Source organism: Bufo bufo, chromosome 11 (assembly GCF_905171765.1).
Source record: "Bufo bufo chromosome 11, aBufBuf1.1, whole genome shotgun sequence".
NCBI classification, from domain to species: Eukaryota; Metazoa; Chordata; class Amphibia; order Anura; family Bufonidae; genus Bufo; species Bufo bufo.
The window spans coordinates 10,754,727-10,778,232 of NC_053399.1; the positions used below are offsets into that span (position 1 = coordinate 10,754,727).

General features: G+C 51.1%; 1 protein-coding gene across 2 annotated transcripts; it reads left to right on the forward strand.

The window, feature by feature from the left end:
- The first annotated feature begins 1,477 nt into the window (after positions 1–1,477).
- On the forward strand, positions 1,478–14,822 carry TMX1 (thioredoxin related transmembrane protein 1). Of its 2 annotated transcripts, none has more exons than XR_005774713.1 (9): positions 1,478–1,639; positions 3,980–4,095; positions 6,659–6,704; positions 7,492–7,620; positions 7,944–7,989; positions 8,364–8,465; positions 9,786–9,859; positions 12,545–12,688; positions 13,217–14,822. XR_005774713.1 is itself a non-coding variant. In XM_040410934.1 (9 exons), exons 1-8 carry the CDS (start codon positions 1,506–1,508, stop codon positions 12,664–12,666), a joined length of 765 nt encoding a protein of 254 aa, XP_040266868.1. In that variant the 5' UTR covers positions 1,478–1,505; the 3' UTR covers positions 12,667–12,688; positions 13,217–14,813. The 2 variants fall into 2 exon arrangements, 1 of the variants encoding a protein (XP_040266868.1); XM_040410934.1 differs by having other exon boundaries at positions 9,786–9,855; positions 13,217–14,813.
- The last annotated feature ends 8,684 nt before the right edge of the window (positions 14,823–23,506 follow it).

Consider the following 23,506-nt stretch of genomic DNA (forward strand, 5'->3'; position numbering starts at 1 on the left):
GGTCCTGGAGTAAAGGAAAAGACTGATCTGGAGGAGGCTATGGCACCTGTGGGGGCACCGTGGCTGGCAGTTATGGGGGGCACTGGCTGGCAGTTATGGGGGGCACTGGCTGGCAGTTATGGGGGCACAGTGGCTGGCAGTTATGGGGGCACTGTGGCTGGCATTTAGGGGGTACTGTGGCTGTCAGTTATGGGGGCACAGTGGCTGGCAGTTATGGGGGGCACTGGCTGGCAGTTATGGGGGCACTGTGGCTAGCAGTTATGGGGGGCACTGGCTGGCAGTTATGGTGGCACAGTGGCTGGCAGTTATGGGGGCACTGGCTGTCAGTTATGGGGGGCACTGGCTGGCAGTTATGGGGGCACTGTGGCTGGCAGTTATGGGGGCACAGTGGCTGGCAGTTATGGGGGGCACTGGCTGGAAGTTATGGGGGCACTGTGGCTGGCAGTTATGGGGGGTACAGTGGCTGGCAGTTATGGGGGCACAGTGGCTGGCAGTTATGGGGGCACTGTGGCTGGCAGTTATGGGGGCACAGTGGCTGGCAGTTATGGGGGCACAGTGGCTGGCAGTTATGGGGGGCACTGGCTGGCAGTTATGGGGGCACTGTGGCTGGCAGTTATGGGGGGCACAGTGGCTGGCAGTTATGGGGGCACAGTGGCTGGCAGTTATGGGGGCACAGTGGCTGGCAGTTATGGGGCACAGTGGCTGGCAGTTATGGGGGCACAGTGGCTGGCAGTTATGGGGGGCACTGGCTGGCATTTATGGGGGCACAGTGGCACTGGCTGGCAGTTATGGAGGCACAGTGGCTGGCAGTTATGGGGCACAGTGGCTGGCAGTTATGGGGGCACAGTGGCTGGCAGTTATGGGGGCACAGTGGCTGGCAGTTAAGGGGCACAGTGTCTGGCAGTTATGGGGGCACAGTGGCTGGCAGTTATGGGGCACACAGGCTGGCATTTATGGAGGCAGTTGAATGGGCCTGGATCCATCGCGGCAGCCACACGGATAGTGCCCGGGCATTAGGGAGCACAAATTGCAGTGCCCAATGCACAGAACGGCCGGACAACGGATGCATGCGCCCTAATAGCATGGTCCCAGTGACAGTCAGTTTTATGTGTGACCCTTCACCCTATTCTGGGACACTTGAGGTTGTCGCTGGACATATCCATCCTGACTTTCTGCTGGGAAAGGAGGCATCTTACATGTAGCTGGTACATTATATAACAGGTGTGGTTTCTGGGTGTGGCCTGCTTATTGTGGGTGTGGTTTTTAGAGACATTTTCTATTGGCCTGTAACGGACGATATCTATGCAATGTTGATCGTCCAACCACAAGATGGCGCCACCGCACATACAACCATTCGACGGTCCTAACAATACGGAAATGGGAGGTCACGTGACCAGCTGCCAACCTCAAGGTGGCGAGGCGCTAGTTGGTCAGCCGTGAGCTCCTCCCCCCCGCGAGCCGCGCGCTTCCTCCCTGCGCCGTGAGAGGCGGGGCCATCAGGTGTCATGGCGGCGCTGTACATTGCCGGCTGCTTCCTGCTCGTTCTCCTCCCGGCTGTGCCGGCCAAGAAGGGGGACGTGATCGAGATCACCGACCACAGCTGGAGGGACGTCCTGCAGGGGGAGTGGATGGTCAAATTGTGAGTGTCGCCGTGTCACTACAGGGCGCCGCTCCTTGGGCTTGTTGACACTTGTAGTTCTATAGTGGCTGCAGCCTGTGGCCCGCTCCTGGGACTTGTAGTTCTACAGTGGCTGCAGCCTGTGGCCCGCTCCTGGGACTTGTAGTTCTACAGTGTCTGCAGCCTGTGGCCCGCTCCTGGGACTTGTAGTTCTACTACACAGCCTGTGGCCCGCTCCTGGGACTTGTGGTTCTACAGTGTCTGCAGCCTGTGGCCTGCTCCTGGGACTTGTAGTTCTACAGTGGCTGCAGCCTGTGGCCTGCTCCTGGGACTTGTAGTTCTACAGTGGCTACCGCCTGTGGCCCGCTCCTGGGGCTTGTAGTTCTACTACACAGCCTGTGGCCCGCTCCTGGGACTTGTGGTTCTACAGTGTCTGCAGCCTGTGGCCTGCTCCTGGGACTTGTAGTTCTACAGTGGCTGCAGCCTGTGGCCTGCTCCTGGGACTTGTAGTTCTACAGTGGCTACCGCCTGTGGCCCGCTCCTGGGGCTTGTAGTTCTACAGTGGCTGCCTCATGGACTGGCGCCTGCGCAGGACGAGGCCTTACAGCAATGTGTGCCATCCAGACAGAACTGCTTTTTCTCCGTCAGAAGCGTTAGATCTGAGTTCTCAGCCTCTGGATGGAAAGACAGTGTTGCCATTCACTGACGGCAAGCAGCAGTAGAGATGATTCAAGGGGTTTTCTGGGCCCCACAAATCCACCTTAATTACACATAACGCACCCGTCTTGAAGTCGCCTGGATCGGGCGATCGCCGATTCTGTGGATGTTGTTGGCCAGCCCCTCCCACGCTGCTTTGATTGACAGGACCAAAAAAGGGGCAGAGCTTGGGTGCAACACGTGCAATGGTGATGCCCTCATTGCACCAAAGGCCTAATTTGCATATTAAGAAAAAGTATCATAAGTCAGGATCTAGGGCTGGAACGAATACTCGATTGAATCAAGGAATTCGACACAAAAAAAATCCTTGATGCAAATATTTAGCGCTTGCTATTACTCCCGCTGGTCCGCAATACTCACCTTTCCAGCAGGGGGCCTCCGGACACTCCACAGCACATCCATGGTCCTGCGCTGCACTGACCTCCTGACTTACGCACGGCGCGACCTGACGCGCTGTGTGACGCATGGAGTGTCGGAGTGGTGCTGCTGGCACAGGGGGGGGGGGGGGAGAGCTGCTGGCACAGGGGGGGGGGGGAGAGCTGCTGGCACAGGGGGGGGGGAGAGCTGCTGGCACAGGGGGGGGGGGGAGAGCTGCTGGCACAGGGGGGGGGGGAGAGCTGCTGGCACAAGGGGGGGGGGAGAGCTGCTGGCACAAGGGGGGGGGGAGAGCGCTGCTGGCACAAGGGGGGGGGGAGAGCTGCTGGCACAAGGGGGGGAGCGCTGCTGGCACAAGGGGGGGGGGAGCTGCTGGCACAAGGGGGGGGGGAAGAGCTGCTGGCACAAGGGGGGGGGGGAAGAGCTGCTGGCACAAGGGGGGGGGGGAAGAGCTGCTGGCACAAGGGGGGAGAAGAGCTGCTGGCACAAGGGGGGGGGGAGAGCTGCTGGCACAAGGAGAGCTGCTGGCACAAGGAGAGCTGCTGGCACAAGGGGGGGAGAGCTGCTGGCACAAGGGGGGGAGAGCTGCTGGCACAAGGGGGGGGAGAGCTGGCACAAGGGGGGGGGGGAGAGCTGCTGGCACAAGGGGGGGGAGAGCTGCTGGCACAAGGGGGGGGGAGAGCTGCTGGCACAAGGGGGGGGGGAGAGCTGCTGGCACAAGGGGGGGGGGAGAGCTGCTGGCACAAGGAGGGGGGGGAGCTGCTGGCACAAGGAGGGGGGGGAGCTGCTGGCACAAGGAGGGGGGGGAGCTGCTGGCACAAGGAGGGGGGGGAGCTGCTGGCACAAGGAGGGGGGGGAGCTGCTGGCTCTGCGGGATAGTGGAGCTGATGGCACTGGGGGGAACTGAAGAACTTGGGCTGATCGCACAGGGGGGGGGGAACGAAGGGTGCTGGGGACTGATGGGATTTTATAAAGGAAAACAGTCCATTAATTCATTTTTTCTTATTAGGATACTCGATTAATCGTAAAAATAATCGGTAGAATTCTCGATTTCTAACATAATCGCCCTACGCAGCCCAATCAGGGTCTGATCCTCAGATCCATAAAAGAAAAGCAGTGTTTTAATCAGGGGAAGCACATCATTGCAGACAGCTGGATCGGGAGGTCGCTGGTGACAGATTCCCTTTAAGTGATAACCTCCATTAAGTTTAATTTGCTCCTTTCAATCAGAGTCGGGAGCCCCCTTTAATAAGTGTTCCTACTCCGCAGTTACGCCCCGTGGTGCCCCGCGTGTCAGAAGCTGCAGCCAGAATGGGAGGAGTTTGCAGACTGGGGAGATGATCTCAATGTGAACATCGCTAAAGTGGACGTCACGGCGCAGCCAGGTAATGGCGTTAAATTTCAGTTTGGATGCTCCCTCGTGGCCTTTTGGGCTATCCTGACCCGTCAGCATGGGTGTTCGGTGTGGAGACCGCGGTGCTCGTCATTCTTCTTCCCTAGATCTCCTGCTCCCCTTTACTCGGCCTTTGTACTATGTGGTGATACAACTCTAGCTTCCCTAAGCCTCCACTAGGGGGAGCTCTAGCTTCCCTAAGCCTCCACTAGGGGGAGCTCTAGCTTCCCTAAGCCTCCACTAGGGGGAGCTCTAGCTTCCCTAAGCCTCCACTAGGGGGAGCTCTAGCTTCCCTAAGCCTCCACTAGGGGGAGCTCTAGCTTCCCTAAGCCTCCACTAGGGGGAGCTCTAGCTTCCCTAAGCCTCCACTAGGGGGAGCTCTAGCTTCCCTAAGCCTCCACTAGGGGGAGCTCTAGCTTCCCTAAGCCTCCACTAGGGGGAGCTCTAGCTTCCCTAAGCCTCCACTAGGGGGAGCTCTAGCTTCCCTAAGCCTCCACTAGGGGGAGCTCTAGCTTCCCTAAGCCTCCACTAGGGGGAGCTCTAGCTTCCCTAAGCCTCCACTAGGGGGAGCTCTAGCTTCCCTAAGCCTCCACTAGGGGGAGCTCTAGCTTCCCTAAGCCTCCACTAGGGGGAGCTCTAGCTTCCCTAAGCCTCCACTAGGGGGAGCTCTAGCTTCCCTAAGCCTCCACTAGGGGGAGCTCTAGCTTCCCTAAGCCTCCACTAGGGGGAGCTCTAGCTTCCCTAAGCCTCCACTAGGGGGAGCTCTAGCTTCCCTAAGCCTCCACTAGGGGGAGCTCTAGCTTCCCTAAGCCTCCACTAGGGGGAGCTCTAGCTTCCCTAAGCCTCCACTAGGGGGAGCTCTAGCTTCCCTAAGCCTCCACTAGGGGGAGCTCTAGCTTCCCTAAGCCTCCACTAGGGGGAGCTCTAGCTTCCCTAAGCCTCCACTAGGGGGAGCTCTAGCTTCCCTAAGCCTCCACTAGGGGGAGCTCTAGCTTCCCTAAGCCTCCACTAGGGGGAGCTCTAGCTTCCCTAAGCCTCCACTAGGGGGAGCTCTAGCTTCCCTAAGCCTCCACTAGGGGGAGCTCTAGCTTCCCTAAGCCTCCACTAGGGGGAGCTCTAGCTTCCCTAAGCCTCCGCTAGGGGGAGCTCTAGCTTCCCTAAGCCTCCGCTAGGGGGAGCTCTAGCTTCCCTAAGCCTCCGCTAGGGGGAGCTCTAGCTTCCCTAAGCCTCCGCTAGGGGGAGCTCTAGCTTCCCTAAGCCTCCGCTAGGGGGAGCTCTAGCTTCCCTAAGCCTCCGCTAGGGGGAGCTCTAGCTTCCCTAAGCCTCCGCTAGGGGGAGCTCTAGCTTCCCTAAGCCTCCGCTAGGGGGAGCTCTAGCTTCCCTAAGCCTCCGCTAGGGGGAGCTCTAGCTTCCCTAAGCCTCCGCTAGGGGGAGCTCTAGCTTCCCTAAGCCTCCGCTAGGGGGAGCTCTAGCTTCCCTAAGCCTCCGCTAGGGGGAGCTTTAGCTTCCCTAAGCCTCCGCTAGGGGGAGCTTTAGCTTCCCTAAGCCTCCGCTAGGGGGAGCTTTAGCTTCCCTAAGCCTCCGCTAGGGGGAGCTTTAGCTTCCCTAAGCCTCCGCTAGGGGGAGCTTTAGCTTCCCTAAGCCTCCGCTAGGGGGAGCTTTAGCTTCCCTAAGCCTCCGCTAGGGGGAGCTTTAGCTTCCCTAAGCCTCCGCTAGGGGGAGCTTTAGCTTCCCTAAGCCTCCGCTAGGGGGAGCTTTAGCTTCCCTAAGCCTCCGCTAGGGGGAGCTTTAGCTTCCCTAAGCCTCCGCTAGGGGGAGCTCTAGCTTCCCTAAGCCTCCGCTAGGGGGAGCTCTAGCTTCCCTAAGCCTCCGCTAGGGGGAGCTCTAGCTTCCCTAAGCCTCCGCTAGGGGGAGCTCTAGCTTCCCTAAGCCTCCGCTAGGGGGAGCTCTAGCTTCCCTAAGCCTCCGCTAGGGGGAGCTCTAGCTTCCCTAAGCCTCCGCTAGGGGGAGCTCTAGCTTCCCTAAGCCTCCGCTAGGGGGAGCTCTAGCTTCCCTAAGCCTCCGCTAGGGGGAGCTCTAGCTTCCCTAAGCCTCCGCTAGGGGGAGCTCTAGCTTCCCTAAGCCTCCGCTAGGGGGAGCTCTAGCTTCCCTAAGCCTCCGCTAGGGGGAGCTCTAGCTTCCCTAAGCCTCCGCTAGGGGGAGCTCTAGCTTCCCTAAGTCGAGCTTCCCTAAGACTCCACTAGGGGAAGCTCGGAGCTCGAGCTTCCCTAAGCCTCCACTAGGGGGAGCTCACTGCAGACAGATTTATTATAGAATTTAAGACGATCAGTTAGCAGGATCATCCCTATTACACCAGGTATGGAAACTTTTGGGTTGACCCTGCTGTGTGTAGAAAAATACGCGCGGACGTTGTCTTCTGTAATTCTCATCTGTTCCCCAGAACTCGTGGCTTTTACGTTTTGTGCCAAGGAGGGGAGCGGCGTGTCCTCCCTGCATACAGAGTGTGTGACGCACCCCCGACTGTACAGATAACTTCTCCCTCCTCCTCTTCACAGGTCTGAGCGGCCGTTTTATCATCACCGCCCTGCCGACCATATATCAGTGAGTATCCGCGTCCTACTAGAGACGAGGGCGTACAGGCAGTCGTAAGGGGGTTGTACAGGTTTAGAAACACATGCATGCTTTCTGAAACAGCGCCACCCATGTCCACAGGATGCACTCCATATTGCAGCTCATCTCCATTCCGTGCATAGAGTTGAGCTGCAATACCCCACACAACCTGTAGAAAGGTGTGGCGCTGTTTTTTGGGAAGAAACCCTTTTAATGGCCATCTGTCAGCAGATTTGTACCTGTTACATGTGCGCTCGGCCGCTGAAGACATCTGTGTCGGTCCCATGTTCATATGTGTCTACATGGCTGGGAAATATGATGTTTTAATATATGCAAATGAGCCTCTAGGAGCAACGGGGGCGTTACCATTACACCTAGAGGGTCTCTCCAGTTTGATTGAGAGAAGAAGGCAGTGAAAACAGCATCATTAGGGATGAGCATAAAACTTACAGTATTAGAATGTATTGGCTCCGATGAGCTGAAGTTATTGCTTCGCGAGACTTGGGGTAAAAAACCATTGCACCGAATTATTACCTTCCATATCTGCACCTATTGGCCGTGATGGATGGATGGGGTTGCTACTGCTGCCTCCACGCCGTGTTGGTCCAGCCTTAAAAAGATGATCCCAATGAGCTGCGGGGTCGTGGACGGCTGTATACTCCTTACATGAATGGGGTCCATTGAGCAGCTGCTTTAGCTCCCCCGCAGGATGGGAGGTTAATGACAGGAAGCGGCCGAGGTCTGTGATCACTTCCTGTGTCCCGTCTCTTCCGTGTAGCTGTAAAGATGGCGTTTTCCGGAAGTATCAGGGATCCAGGACGCACAAGGACTTCATCAGCTTCATCAACGAGAAGGAATGGGAGTCGATAGAAGCCGTGTCCTCTTGGTTCAGCCCCGATTCCCTGTTGTAAGTAGATCCCGGCTGCCAGGACTAACCTGAGCGCCAGCTCTCCCGCCAATAGCGTCAGATCATGCAGGGAAGCGACCCCCGGGGCCCCTGGAGATCAGTGGGTAGTGTCCAAGGTGGGGAGCCCCTTTAACAACCAACCAAAGGTGTACCCCAGCCGTCTGACATGAGATCCTGCCATCTCTGCCCCTGTTCCATCCCATATCACACACCAGATGGCGGTAGGACTCTGCTACACACGTCCCAGGGGCACCCTGCAGATATCAGGTCGGGTCCCAGCCGGATGATATGTTCCTATAATATCTGCCTGTGCTTCCCCGCAGGATGAGCGGCATGTCTACCCTGTTCCAGCTGTCGGTGTGGATTCGGGTAGGTGGATCCGGGTTTACCGCAATACTTCAACCTATAATTGAACGTTCCCGGCCACGATAAGCCGAGTCCATCAACACCGGTCTCTTCCCCCTCGCCGTCCTGAGGGTTTGCTTCAGTGTGTCAGTCGAGTCCAGAGAGGATTGTCTGGATACATTTGTAGCAAATCCTCAGCCTTGAGAAGTATCTGGTCTGTACGGCTTGTCAGCCTCCAGGTGTAAGCATAAATGTTCACATTGACAGCAAGCAGAGATCTTAAACATTTCAAAGAATCATAGCAGAGCATGTGTTGCCGTTGCAGAACTGCTGGGAGTTGTAGTGTCGGGGAGTCTTTCGTGAGGCTGCACGTGTCCTGACCCATTATCTCTTTGCAGAACTGTCACAACTACTTTGTGGAAGACCTCGGTCTTCCCGTCTGGGGGTCTTACGTCGTATTTGGATTGATGACCCTTTTTCTTGGCCTGTTCCTGGGGCTGGTAAGTCGTCCATAGTCGCCGTGTACTCGTTATAAAGAACACACAGTTTCTCTGCTGGGATTGTTCCGCACATTTAGGGTCCATTCACACGTCCGTGTGTGTTTTGCGGATCCACGGATATCAGCGATGTGCGTCCCGCATTTTGCGGACCACACATCGCCGGCACTCTCATAGAAAATGCCTTTTCTTGTCTGCAATTGCGGACAAGAATAGGACATGTTCTATTTTTTTCGGGATCGGAATTGGGGACCCGGAAGTGCGGATCCGGGCAGCACATCGTACTGCCCCATAGAAATGAATGGGTCCGCAATTCCGTTCCGCAAAATGCGGAACGAAATTGCGGACGTGTGAATGGACCCTTAGGGTCCATTCACACATCCACAAAAGGGGTCCGCATCCGTTCCGCAATTTTGCGGAACAGATGTGGACCCGTTCATTTTCAATGGGGCCGGAATGTGCTGTCTGCATTTGCGGATCCGCACTTCCGTTCCGCAAAAAAATAGAACATGTCCTATTCTTGTCCGCAAATGCGGACAAGAAAATGTATTTTCTATGAGACTGCCTGTGATGTGGGGTCCGCAAAATGCGGAACGCATATAGCCGGTGTCCGTGTTTTGCGGATCCGCAACACGCATACGGACTTGTGAATGGACCCTAAAGGAGATGTCCGGCCTAGGAGCCGCCTTACCCATTCCTCAGAAAGTGTGCCCCAGTGGGGAAAAAACGCCTCGGTCCCAGTCTCGGTGCTCTAGCCCAGCATGGACTGGCGCCACTTCTGGTCCGTGATCCGAAGGGGCCTACAGCGCTGGAACGGCGGGACTGCAGACGTGCAAGTGTTTTTTAAATTTTATTTTTGGGCACATGTTCCGGAGAATGGGTAAGTCTAATCCCCTTTAAAGGGGTTGTCCCCCCTCTTAGCCTCCCGAGGGATCACTGTTGGCCCTGATCCCAGTAAACCCAGCAGATATCTCATCTTGTCCGGGGAAGCCATGGCCGGCCGCAGAGGTACATGTTGTATTACACGGCAGCCATTCAGATCCCTGTCTCTGGCTCGTACAGGGGGTCTCAAACTGGGGACCTCCCTATATGATATCCTCATGTCCTAGTAATCTAATACTTGAGACCTGCAAGACGCAGGAGAACCCCAACAGCTTGTTATGAGGCCCTCACCCCTCTCCATCAGGTTACTGTAGCATTTTGCAGAGTCACTCACTGCAAGCCATGGACAGGACCAGCGCCCATTGCTTCCGGGGGTCTCGCCAGGGGTGCGGACACCAGAACATGGCCGTACAGATTCATACTGTTGTCGCTTTGTTGCAGGTTCTGGTGTTCATTGCAGATTATCTGTGTCCAACCAAGAGACAACGACCTCAAGGCTTCGCCTACCCCAGTGAGTGCCCACTGATGCTTATGTTTCCTTGCCAGGAGGTGGCGCTCTATCTCCTCAGCTCCAGGAGACCTCTTGGGTCTGGTATGAATGAGATGTCGTAGGAACATGACAACCCCAGCATGCTGGAAATCTTCAGACCCCGGGTTTAATAGGGGATTTCATATATTGTGCAATAATCCAGAAAATGTGATCATCTGGCACCGGTCATTTCCCATTGATCCCAGATTAGAGGGGTTTTCCAGGAGTTCAAAATTGATGTTCTGTCCTCAGGACCGTGGCTGTGCTTGGTATTGCAGCCTAGGCCTAGTCTCTTGAATGGGACTTGGCTGCACCTAGGTCATGTGACCGACGAACGTGGTGCCCAGGGTTCAACCCCCATCGGATATTGATGACCTGTCCTGAGGATAGTCCATCAATATTGAACCCCTTTAAATACTGATGATCTATGCTCTGGGTAGGTCATCAGTATCTGATTGGTGGAGGTCTGACTCCTGACACCCCTGCCGATCCTCTGTTGGAAGGGGCCGCAGCCCTTCCTCGGCCTATGATGTCACGACTAGGGATGAGCAACTTGGAACCGAAACCAAGTTCGGTAAAAGGTTTTTAACAGTAGGACCTAGTTTCTGAAGTTATTATGCAAAGTCTCGTGAAGTCGGAGCCAATACATTCTATTACTGTACAGAGAGCTCCTGCTCCGTACAGTATTCAAACAAAGTTTTATGCGAATCTACTTCGGATGTTTTATCCGAAGTCGATTCGCTCATCCCTAGTCGCGACCTTTGTGCAGCTCGGTCCCATTCAAGTGAGTGGGCCTGGGCTGCAATACCACAGAACAGCCACTATACAATGTACGGCGCTGTGCTTGGTTTTCTATGCTTGTCTGAGCTCTGCGGCCCCTTCAGACAGCTGATTAGTGGGGGTGCCAAGGGGTCAGACCCCCCAACTAATATATAAATTATCTATCACGAGGATACCTCAATACTTAATTCCTGGAAACCCCTTTAAAGGAACTTTACAGTATAAACCAGTAAGCTGAGACCACCGCTGACGGAATGAAGAGCTGCGCCCCTTTAAGTATATTCTGTGTGTAAAGAATACGCCGGCAGCTTACTAATATATAGTCTGCAGAAGTTCTGCGCCGTTTTCTCTTTGCGAAGCCCCGCCTCCTTAGTGTCAGTCGTCATCGCCCCGGCGCTTCTGTCTTGAAAATGGCTGCAGATGGAGCGGCACGTGACACCGGCGCCCAGCCCATTAGCACCTATTATTGAAACCCACTGCTCCTTCGCCAGATTAAAGCAGTGTATTTATATTGTGGGACCCGTCACGCTAACGCAGTTAACCCATTGGCTACCGGAGTTTTTTTTTTGTGTTTTCATTTTTCTTCCCTATTTTCCGTGAGCCATAACTTTTTTTTATATTTCCGGTCACATAGCTGGAGGAGGGCTTATTTTTTTTGCTGGACAAGTTGTACTTTCTAATGACACCATTAATTATTGCATAAAATGTAGTGGGAAGCAGGAAAAAAATTCCAAATGGGGTGGAATTGGGAAAGAAAACACAATACCTTCACAGTTTTTTACAGGTTTTGTTCCCACGGCGTTTTGTTTACGGCAGAACTGACCCCTGCCCTTCATTCTCTGGGTCAGTACAATTACAACGATGCCCCATATGTTTAGGGTTTTTTATGTCTAAATAGTGTAAAAATAAATGTAAAGTTTGAGAATTATTATTATATATATAATTTTTTTTTTACATCACCATATTCTGACCCCCATAACTTTTTTTATACTTATGTCTACTGAGCTGTTTAGGGGCTCATTTTTTGCAGGACAATCCGTAGTTTTTATTGATACCATTTTGGAGTGTGAGTGACTTATTGATCAGATTTTATTTCATTTTTTTTGGGGTAAGAGAAGCAATGAAAAAATGGCATCTGCCATTCTGACCCTTTTTTTCTGTTATGCCATTCACCGTATTGGATTCTTTATTTTTATTTTAATAGTATGGGCATTTTCAGTCGCAGTGATACCCAGAATGTTTTTTTTTATTTATTATTATACGGAAAGGGGGGATATATATATATATATATATATATATATATATATATATATATATATATATATATATATTTTCGTATTAACTTTTTATTTTTATCATCATTTTAAGGCTCATAAATTACCTTTATGAATAATGATTTTTAATTTTTCATTTTGACCTATCAGGGATTTGGAAATTGACAATTTCTTAGCATTTTGCTCATTTCTTATGTCGGCCTGCCATCTGGTGGCCAAAATAAGAATTGCAGAATTAATGCTCTGAATCTCTTCATAGAGACTCAGAGCATTCAACGCATGTACTGAAGTCCCGATTTGGCGCACAGGTCTTCAGTACTAAGCCCGTACATGTACGGCGCTGGTAGCGAAATGGTTAAGGAGGCATCGTCTTGCTGATGGTTTCCATTTATTTAGTTATTTCTTTACACTTTCTCCCTTTGTTGTGCAGTTGAATACCAGCCTTTGCTCCCTGTTATCAGCCGTTGGTTTTAGATGCGCTGCAGCACATACCACGTTGGTTGCAGAATTTGACATACCCTATACCCCTTACATACCCATTAATTTAATTAAAAGTGATCTATACCTGATGCTTCTGATTTTAAGGTCACTAATCGCCACAATCTGTTTTATTTCAGAAAAACTTACGCCTGAAGCTGAAAAACTACTGAAAGAACTGGAGGAGGAAGAGGAGATTAGGGAAGAGACAGGTGACCACGGCACAAAGGAAAATCTACGGAAGCGAATCGGAAAATCCTAATTTGTAGCGTCGTTTGTAACAGGTAACTCTCCTGAGCCAAAAACTCTTAGACCAATAGACTGCATACAACTGTGACAAACCCTCAGAAGTGAGACATTTTAGGTTTTTATAGACTTTTAATGAAACGCCCAAACTACTTTCCCATATATGTGACAACACAAATGACCAATAGGCATATATGGCGTTAACCAGTGCAAAGAAATCTCCTAACCCACAGTGTACATGAGGAAGTACTTCACACATAAATCTGTGTGCAGTCGGCTCCCCCTGGTGGCGACTGTATAAATCTGTGTGTAGTCGGCTCCCCCTGGTGGTGACTGTATAAATCTGTGTGCAGTCGGCTTCCCCTGGTGGTGACTGTATAAATCTGTGTGCAGTCGGCTCCCCCTGGTGGTCGCTGCAGGCAGCCACAATTTTATAATTTGACTGCATGATAATGTGAAGGAAAGCAGGGGGTTTGTCCCTCTGTATCAGAAGTAAACATATGTACGTTTCTGCATCTGTCCCACTACTGAACCTTATCTAAGCAGCTCTTGTGTTCTGTTTGCAGTCGGAGAAGGACAAGTCCCTGAAGCTGGCAGTAGAACAGCAGCGCGTTTCATTCCTGTAGGAGACGCTCGCTCCGGTTGTCGGCTCCTGACCTTGTCCTAACCAACCCCCCGCGGACAGTCTTCACTCCCGTCTTCCTGATCAGACTGCACCGATGGACCGACACCTGATGGCTGCTCTCCTGTGTGTTATATCCGTCACCGTAGCCATATACAACCCCCGGGGACTACTGTACACAGTATATTGAGCCCTGCAGTAGGCCTCCATAGACATTAACCCTTTATGCCTGGTTTGTGGTCCACCTAATGGGAGTTGTAGTTTCACCGGTATGCAGGGGAGTAGCTTGGATGGCTTCACCCTCCATTATATCTAATCCCATAGGAGCTCTACCGCCTGTCATCTCTTCCTTGGTGCAGCGAGAGAACTCCAAGGTGTCGGGGGTCCTGACTGCGGTCTGTGCAGCCCCCCTACGCTACTGCTTTCTTTGCCATGTACGTTTTGAATACAGGTGTTTTTTTAGGTTTTCCGTTAACTGTATGTCAGTGTTATATGAACGTAAAGAGACGTCCAGGGGTATTCCCAGCTGGTATTCCCATTAATGCTCAATACTCCACCGCTGGCACCAGCTCCTTTCTCACAAACAAGGCCCTGAAGTGAATGAAGAGGAAGCTGCGCATGCGCCACATCCTTCATTTACCGCTGTGCACAGTCTTGCTGATTTTCAGAAGTCCCAGAGCATTGAATAGAGAGGACACGGCGCATGATGAGTGGTGTGGTCATTGTTAATGGTGGACCTTTCGGACACGTATTGCATATCCTGCCAATGTGAATGTCTAGCTGGGACAACATCGTTAAGGGCACGTGGTCAATGCATGGCTTCTTTCTCCGCTGGTTGGCCAGGAAGGATCTCCTGACAGACGGGACCTGGCCAATCAGCCGAGAGCGGAGCCCTACTTTATCTACAGCATATATTGTGGGCAATGGGATTAGAAGGGATTTCCAACAACCTGCGAACCACTTTGAAGCCTCCGGAAGATGGAAAACGTATGTGTGACGCTCCACGCCAGCCCCCGCCACTCTAGTGTTACTGCTTGGTGCCATGATGCGTCTTGCACGATGATGTCGTGGGGGGAAGGGCATGGAGAAGAGTTTCAGATTGTGTTTTGGGGGGTGGTTGGCACACCTATAGTTAATGATGGGGAACTCTACAGGGGACATGGACCTCCCTGTCATACGGCTCACCCTCTTAGTGTTGTGTAGATGACGTAGTTTGGTTCGTCTGTTACGATTATTTGAGTCCGTTCCTCTTATTTTCCCTAAAGGGATCTTCTGGTTTTGTGAGATCGGAGGGGGTCTCGCTCTCGGCCCCCCCATGCTGCTGATCAGCTGTTTGAATGGATTGCGTCGCTGGTGCGAGCGCTGCGTCCTCTTCAGTGTTCACCTGCATGCCGTCCAGTGGCGTAACTAGAAATGACTGGGCCCCACAGCAAATTTTGAAGGCTTCCTTCACTCCTGTGGCTAGTCAGGCCCGGCAGCCCCTCCATGCGTTTCCTACAGTGTCCCTGTATAATGCTGTGGAGGGTCCTCCTCTGGTATGTGTCCCTTCCGAGTTGGGGGGCTGAAAACATCCCCTGTAGCTACGCCCTGATGCCGTCTACATTCTGCTGGTGGTGCAGGGTAATTACAGAGATGGCGTGCGGGTGAACGCGGCGGAGCTCGCCCAAGTGCTGCAACCCCTTCAAACAGCTGATTGGCGTGGGTGCCGAGAGTCAGGCCCCATCTGATATTGATGACCGGTCTTGAGGATAGATCATCAGTTTCATGAAATCGGACTGCCCCTTGACCAATCGGATTACTGCATTTCTGAGCGGTTCATATGGAAGCTCCTCCCACCGTCTGTCTGCATAGGCGCGTGCACATGGGTCGGCGCCCGTGTGAGGAGCTCGTCTCTCGGGTAATTGGACAAGTGAGCGCTGTGTAACATAGACTTTCGATTTTTGTAACCGGCCGGATACAATTAATAAACAGGGTTTTGCTTTTGTCCCGTTTTTGTTTTTGTGCAATAAAAATGAATCATTTCTTTCTTAAAGGGGCGTTCTTAGGAAGAGGCTCCTTTTAAAAGGAGCGGCCCGGGATAAAGCAGTGAGGGGTCTTTTACACGAGCCCCGTGTGAGAGAGATCATACGGTCTGGACTACAGAAGCGCACGGCCCTATCTGATAACGGTGTGCGCCTCTGCCTGACCTTTCTGTGAGGGAATTGTACCGACAGCTCTATGTCAGTCTGATTCCATGACAGAAGGGTCACACAGCATTATCAAACTTAACGCTGTGCACCTCTGTCCTCCAGACCGCACGATCCTTCTCTCACATGGAGTGTGATTCCCGCAGGTTCTGCCTAGTGCAGGGGCGGAGCAGGACTTCTGGGTCCCGTGTCATGCTCCGCCCACTTGTACTTTCCTGGATTGTTCCCTCAACGGTGTGAAATGGCCACCTGCCTCCGATCTTTTTATTGTACTCCTCACCAAGCACAGCGCCGTGCAGCGTATAGTGGCTGTGCTTGGTATTGCAGCTCGGTCACATTCACTTCAATGTGTCTGAGCTGCCCCTAGGCCAATTGAACCTTTTACAGACCGAGTGCCCAAACGTCAACACAAAACCCACATATTTATCGCAAAGCGCCAACACGGCAATTTACCCTGAATACTACAGTCCGGTATATCCTCCATGTACTTTATCAGTTAGCTATAACAGTCTGCCTACAGTCAGTGCGCTGCCTGTGCTGTTCATAGTGCGCCCTGCGCTGATGGCAGGAACAGTGTAAGGCCTATTGGTACGCCATAGAGCAGGCATGGCCAACCTGCAGCTCCCACCATCAGCGCAACTACAACTCCCACCATGCCCTGCTGTAGGCTGATAGCTGTAGGCAGACCGGGCATGCTGGGAGTTGTAGTTTTGCAACAGCTGGAGAGCCGCAGGTTGGCCAACCCTGCTCTGGCATATTCCAGGGTGCCCACAGAGAGGGCTCAGAGTGCCGCCTCTGCCACCCCTGCCATAGCTTCGCCACCACTGCCCTAGGCCATGTGATAAACGTGAATCTCTGCAGCGCTCACACGAATGTGGTACTGAAGATCTAGCCTAAGGATTGGTCATTAATATTTAACCCCTTTAATTCAGACCCTAAACTTAATAAGATCCCAGATCAAAAAAATGAAAAGAAAATAGTGACTTGCCTCCCTTCACTGCGGGCTTGTCTTCAGGCCCTGCACACAGCGCTCGGAGCAGCGCCAAAAGGGGTCTGAGCTCTAGAAAACCAGGAGAGGACTCCCCTGCATAACGGAAACGGGACGGATCCATATTGCAGCCCATAGACTTCTAAAGGCATTCCGTCATAGAATTGCGTTATGGTCCGTGGTAACGGAATCCATAACCCAATTCTGCTTTTACCACTAAACGAAGCGTGAACGAATTTCAAAATATGAAATTTGCTCCCCTCTGATTATTGCGGCTGGACTTACACTGTAAATGTAGTAGCTTGGTCTACATTGTGTAATATTCCATTGCACCACTAGATGGCAGGCTTGTACATACACCAGTTACCACTGCGACCTATTGCACTTTCTAAGAGCCGCCTGCAGGTAAGTGTACGTTTAAAGGTTAGAGCCATTAACGCTAATCCAGCCGTTCTCTGCGTATTTGATATTCTAATCCTTAACTTTAAAATAACACCGTCACTTAGCCAAAAAATATTCACGTCCAAATACAGTGCAAACATCAGGAGAGCGTCCCATCCAGATCTAGGTACAGAAGACCCGGGAGAGAAGTGCAGCAAAAGGAAACGCCTTCACAAAATACTCCATCCTTAGATCTCATCAGTGTCAGGGGCTCAGGTATGATTAATGGGGGGTCTGACCCCTGTTACCCCACTCACTGATTAGTTTCAGTGCAATACTCAACACAGTGCCCCCCTAGTCCATGTGGCCATGTCTGGTATTGCAACTTATCCCAAAATTAATTTAAATGGGGCAGAGCTGCAGTTTTCCAGCAATTGCCTCAGCCCCTTTGTCCTGCTGAGGGTATCTGGGGTCATCACACACCAAGCCCCACAATATTGGGAATTTCCAATATGGCCTCATTGTGGTGGTTAAATATGGCAGGCAGGGATCAGCAACCTTCGGCACTCCAGCTGCTGTGACACTACAATTCCCAGCATGCTCTATTCATTTCTACAGAAGTTAGGAGAAGAGCAGTAAATATGCATGCTGGGAGTTGTAGTTTCACAACAGCTGGAGTTCCGGAGGATGCCTACCCCTGGCCTAAGGACTCATGCATATAATTGTATGTATTTTGCGGTCTGCAAAAAAAAAACTGATAAAGTCTGTGTAACGTCTGTGTTGCATCCGTTGTTTTATTCCGGATCCATTGTCCACAAAACAGACAAGAATAGGACATAGGTTCTATTTTTTTGCAGATACGGAATGCACACGGAGTCATTTCTGTTTTTTTGCGGCCCCATTAAAATGAATGGTTCCACGTACTGGCCGCAAAAAGAAAAACGGAACAAGGACAAAAAAAATACATTCATGTGCATGAGCCCTAACCCTGTGAAAAGTGATGACCAAAGAGTTAAAGGGACATTCCAGCCATCAACATGAAATGGTAGATTGAGTAGATTTCTCTGCAGCGCCCCTACAGGGGAAATGAAGCATTACACACCGCCCATTCACATCAGTGCGTCGTCTGTGTAATGTGGGACAGGTCCTCCTGAGCGAGAGCCAAGAGATGAGGATCCTGAACAGAGGACCACCCTCTACTAAAGAGCCCATGTCTGCAGGGTCAACCCTATAAAACCAGAAATGCTGTCTGTTAGGGTTGACCCTGCTGCTTACATTGATGAAAATAGGCAAGGCTGGGGGAGCTGTTCTTTACAATTTTTGATGCCTGCCCTTGTGACGATCGCTAATCTGGTGTATGGTTTTATGAACGGGACATCGTGATGACATCAGAACTCGTCATTTATCAGCATCGTTCAGTTAACATTCACATTGAATCGCAAATTCGAACCCCCACCGTCTGCGGTGGAATATAGTGATGGCTCAGCGCGGTCCGGGTCGCTGTAATCACTGCGGTCATTTGCTCACCATTTATCTCCCCGCACATCAATACTGATCAATTTGCTGCTAATTGTAACCAATGAGGAGACGAAGCAAGAAGCAGAGCGTCCGAAAAACAATTAGCGGAGAGGCCGCCCGTCGTCATCCGGTCACGAGGGGAGAACATTTACTTATACTGCCGCCCAATGCCAGGGTAGGGCCATGGAGCACCAAATAACGCCGCTTTCACACGGTCAGGGATTGTGATCCTATAAGCCTCATGCACGCAGCCATGCCCGTATTGCGGCACCAGCCGCGTGCGCACCGTATCACGGATGTGGACCTCTTCACTTGAAGGGGTCCGCAATCCGGATAATACGATGCAATGCGGAACGGATCAGAAGCACTACGGAGTGCTTTTGCGGGTTTTCTGTCCGTGCCTCTGCACCGCAAAAAAGTAGTGCATGCAGTACTTTTTTGCTGTGTGGATCACGGGCCCCATTCAAGATGGTGCCTGTGCGTTGCGGACACAGTCGTTTGCATGGCGTCTGATGGAAAGATCTGCACCTGGTCTGGGTTTTTGACCTGCACCTGGTTTTGGTTGGAAATCACTGATCGGACACTGACCAAACACTGACAGTGTGAAAGCGGCCTTACTGTGCACAGCGCGTTTTCGTATACAGTCAGTGCCATACATTTCCCAAAACGCCATTCTATCCAAGTTTCATATACCATCAAATGGTGTCCATATAGAGCCATACAGTGTCCGTATTTGTTTCTTTTACGCACTTCTATCGCTCTGACATATTCCGCAGCGCGGTACAGACTTCATCATCGCTGTCCAGAATGGGGCTCACAATCTATCAGTATCTTTGGGAGGAAACCCGTGCAAACACATAGTGTCAATTGTTTCCACAGAACCATACGCTGCCCATATAGAGCAAGGGTAGGAAACCTCCGGCACTCCAGCTGTTGTGAAACTACAACTCCCAGCATGCATACTTGCTCTGTTCTCCTCAGAACTCTCATAGAAATGGAGAATGCTGGGAACTGTAGTTTCACAACAGCTGGAGTGACGAAGGTGGCTGTCGCTGACCCCTGATATAGTGCCATACACTGTCCATATAGTGTCACATGGTGTCCATATAGACCCATACACCGTCCATATAGTGTCACATGGTGTCAATATAGACCCATACACCGTCCATATAGTGTCACATGGTGTCCATAGAGCCATATAGTGTCACATGGTGTCCATATAGAGCCATATACTGTCCATATAGTGTCACATGGTGTCCATAGAGCCATACACTGTCCATATAGTGTCACATGGTATCCATAGAGCCATACACCGTCCATATAGTGTCACATGGTGTCCATATAGAGCCATATACTGTCCATATAGTGTCACATGGTGTCCATATAGAGCCATACACCGTCCATATAGTGTCACATGGTGTCCATATAGACCCATACACCGTCCATATAGTGTCACATGGTGTCCATATAGAGCCATATACTGTCCATATAGTGTCACATGGTGTCCATATAGAGCCATACACCGTCCATATAGTGTCACATGGTGTCCATATAGAGCCATATACTGTCCATATAGTGTCACATGGTGTCCATATAGAGCCATACACCGTCCATATAGTGTCACATGGTGTCAATATAGACCCATACACCGTCCATATAGTGTCACATGGTGTCCATATAGAGCCATATAGTGTCACATGGTGTCCATATAGAGCCATATAGTGTCACATGGTGTCCATATAGAGCCATATACTGTCCATATAGTGTCACATGGTGTCCATAGAGCCATACACTGTCCATATAGTGTCACATGGTATCCATAGAGCCATACACCGTCCATATAGTGTCACATGGTGTCCATATAGAGCCATATACTGTCCATATAGTGTCACATGGTGTCCATATAGAGCCATATACTGTCCATATAGTGTCACATGGTGTCCATAGACTCATACACCGTCCATATAGTGTCACATGGTGTCCAGTGCTCTAAGTGCAATACTTTACAGCCCACTACTCCCAGTGACAGGACCCCCCATCCAAGAGCAGCCAACAGGGCTGCTTGTAATGTGCAGGGTGTGATTGTGCCCTCTGCTGGCAGCAGGTGGTAAAACCGGTAAGTACAGTTTTGTTTTTTAAAGTAAATCATTATATTATTGCATTGGGGGAGGGGAAGGGGATTATTGGTGATTGTGAGGGGGTTATGACAAGTGGAGAGATGAAATGACGGGAGAGGTGAGATCAAAGCTTCCCCTCCGTGCTACAGACATTACAGCTGAAATGACTAAATTAAGGAGGGGGGGGGGGGGGGGGGGAGCTACAATGACTAAAAGAAAAAAATGTGGCTGGCCTCTCCGAATTCCTTGGAAGCTCGTGACTAGAGAGGATTTCCAGATTCCGATTCTGTGCATAATAATTTCTAATAGACTTTGCATTTCAATTCTTCACCATTTTCAAGATCTCTGCTTGCTGTCAGTACAGAGGATCATTCTTATTTGCCTCCAGAACCTGTACAGACTGACTGCTTCTTACAGCTGAGAGTTTGCTACAGTTGTGTCCAGTCTAGTCATCCTCAGCACAGATCTCTCCTCCTGATACTTTGATACTTTGTATCAGTCTGAAGTCCAGGATGTTTAGCTCATTGTCTACACTGGATACAACTGTAGCAGACACAGTCTGTCACACGTGCGTTGTTGGATTCCGGCAGGCATCTGTATGCAAGTGGATACCATTTGTAGACGGATCCGGATCCATCTCACGGACGCATTGCAATACCGGATCCGTCTCTCCGGTTGTCATCCGGAAAAACAAATCCGATATTTATCTTTGTCACATTCTTAAAAGGTCTGCGCATGCACAGACTGCAAAACCGGATACGTTTTCCGGAGCACTTGGGGCCGGATCCGGCACTAATGCATTTCAATGGAAAATAATGCCGGCATTTCGGCAAGTGTTCCAGAATTTGGGACGGAGAAAATACCGCAGCATTCTGCTGTATTTTCTCCTTCCAAAAAACGTACAGTGACTGAACTGCAGACGTCCTGATGCATCCTGATCGGATCGCTCTCTATTCAGAATGCATGGGGATATGACTGATCAGTTCTTCTCCGGTATTGAGCCCCTAGGACGGAACTCTATGCCGGAAAAGTTTAACGCAAGTGTGAAAGTGCCCTAAAGGGGTTAGCCGAGACATTTTTGTATAGGTCATCAGTATCTGATCGGTGGGGGTCTGACACCCAGGACCCCCGCTGATCACCTGTTTGAGAAAGCACTGACGCCAAAGTGAACTCAACGCCCTTCTTGCGGCATAGCCTAGGCCAGTTTCACCACGTTCATCAGTCACGTGGCCTCGGAGCAGCTCAGCCCCATTCAAGCAAATGGGGTCAAGCTGCAATACCAAGCACAGCCACTATACAATGCGCGGCGCGGTGCTTGGTGAGCTGAGAGAAGGCCGCAGCGTTCCTGCGAGCGCCGGTGCCTTCTCAAACAGTTGATTGGCGGGGGTCCTGGGCGTCGGACCCCCACTGATCAGATACTGATGACCTATCCAGGGGATAGGTCATCATTTAAAAAATCTATGAAAACCCCTTCAAGGGTAGGACTACCTGGCAACGTGTCACTCAACATTTCACCTAATGATTGTCCATAATGTCCCAATGTGACACACTGCGACGCAACAGTTTGTGTCACAGGATTTTGGGTGCGGCACGCGATTTGCCGCTGTGTTGAGCCCAAGTATCACACTGTAGCGCAGGGCAGGCACAGGAATGGATGGGGCCGCAGTGCGACTCACGTTTGCTGGGACTGCGACATGGGAATCCCAAAAAATCCAACACTGCTGGATTGTGCGCAATTTACGTGTCGCGGTCGCAGCAAACATGTAAGTCGCGCTGCGACCCCACCCATTCCTACGGCAGCCCCACTATACTGCAATATTTGCTTGCGCGACACCTGTCGTGGCGGCAATCACTGTGCAGACGTACCCTAATGTCAGCCGTACGTGTCACGCCACTCGTCTGCGTTCTCACAGCCAAATCATCACATGACAGCAAGTTGCAGACACGTCGCACATATTTTTGTGTTGCGCAACACTTGTACCCGTGCCCTGAAGCCTCTGGATGTAAACAGGATTTTTCCCATTCACTGAAAGCAAGCAGAATCTTGAAAATGGTGAAGAATAGACAAACCGCATATTAGAAAGCTGCAGAACTTTTCGTTATACAAGAATTCATCTCATTTACATAACACAAGCACCAGTACGTTCTGCCAGTAACTGCACGGGAAACCAGTACGAGGATGGCAGACCATGCTGGGTGTTGTAGTTGGGTCGCCGTAACGGTCTTTGATAGACTTTGCGTTTTAATTTCTTGCCAAGATCCCTGCTTGTTTTCAGTGAATGGGAATATAATTACACACTGTATCCAGTCTAGACAAGAGACTGGATACCAGACTGAAACATTGTAACAAACTATCAGTGCAGGAGAGAGATTTGTGCTGCAGATGTGTGTGGATCACAGAGAACTGACAAGACCGGATACAATAGTAACAAATCCTGAGCTGTCAGAAGTATACCATCAGGTAATGGATGGCAACCAGAATGAACCCATTCACTGACAGCAAAGTGAGATCTTGAAAATGGAGAGAAATGGAAAAAATTTGAATCTCTGCCTCTGAATGAGAAATGGGGCTTTGGTCGTAACTGGGACAACATCTCCCTGTGTAATGAGGATCCAGTGGATGGCGGCAATAAACAAACTGCGGCAATTAGGGGGCAATAAAGTAATTAAACAATGATAACATTATTGGAGTAATAAACATGTTAATGTAATGACACCTCCAAGACTGAAATGGGGGAGGGGGGGGGGGTCAATGGAGGAGAACTGGGCAATAGCCCCCACCAAAGACCTACAGTCCAGGGACATTATCTATACTCTATGTAGCTCCAATCCCATCCAGAGCACTATGGTCCCTGGTGGTCAAGCAGCTTTGGTTCTTTGTGTGGAGGTTATTGACATCTATTCATCTCAGGTCTGGTAGTTGGTGGTGCCGCCTATGATATGAGATGGTTATTAGTATAGCCCATGTCTGGTCCCGAGAAAGAGTTAATATCCTAGTTCTGGATGGTAAGTGGAACATTCTCCGTCCAATGGAGTTCCTTGTG

Excerpts from the sequence above, each read along its gene's own strand:
- TMX1 (XM_040410934.1), top strand. The coding sequence starts at position 1,506 with ATGGCGGCGCTGTACATTGCCGGCTGCTTCCTGCTCGTTCTCCTCCCG. Across the intron at positions 7,621-7,943 it reads TTCAGCCCCGATTCCCTGTT|GATGAGCGGCATGTCTACCC; the intron begins GTAAGTAGATCC and ends GCTTCCCCGCAG. Across the intron at positions 7,990-8,363 it reads AGCTGTCGGTGTGGATTCGG|AACTGTCACAACTACTTTGT; the intron begins GTAGGTGGATCC and ends ATCTCTTTGCAG.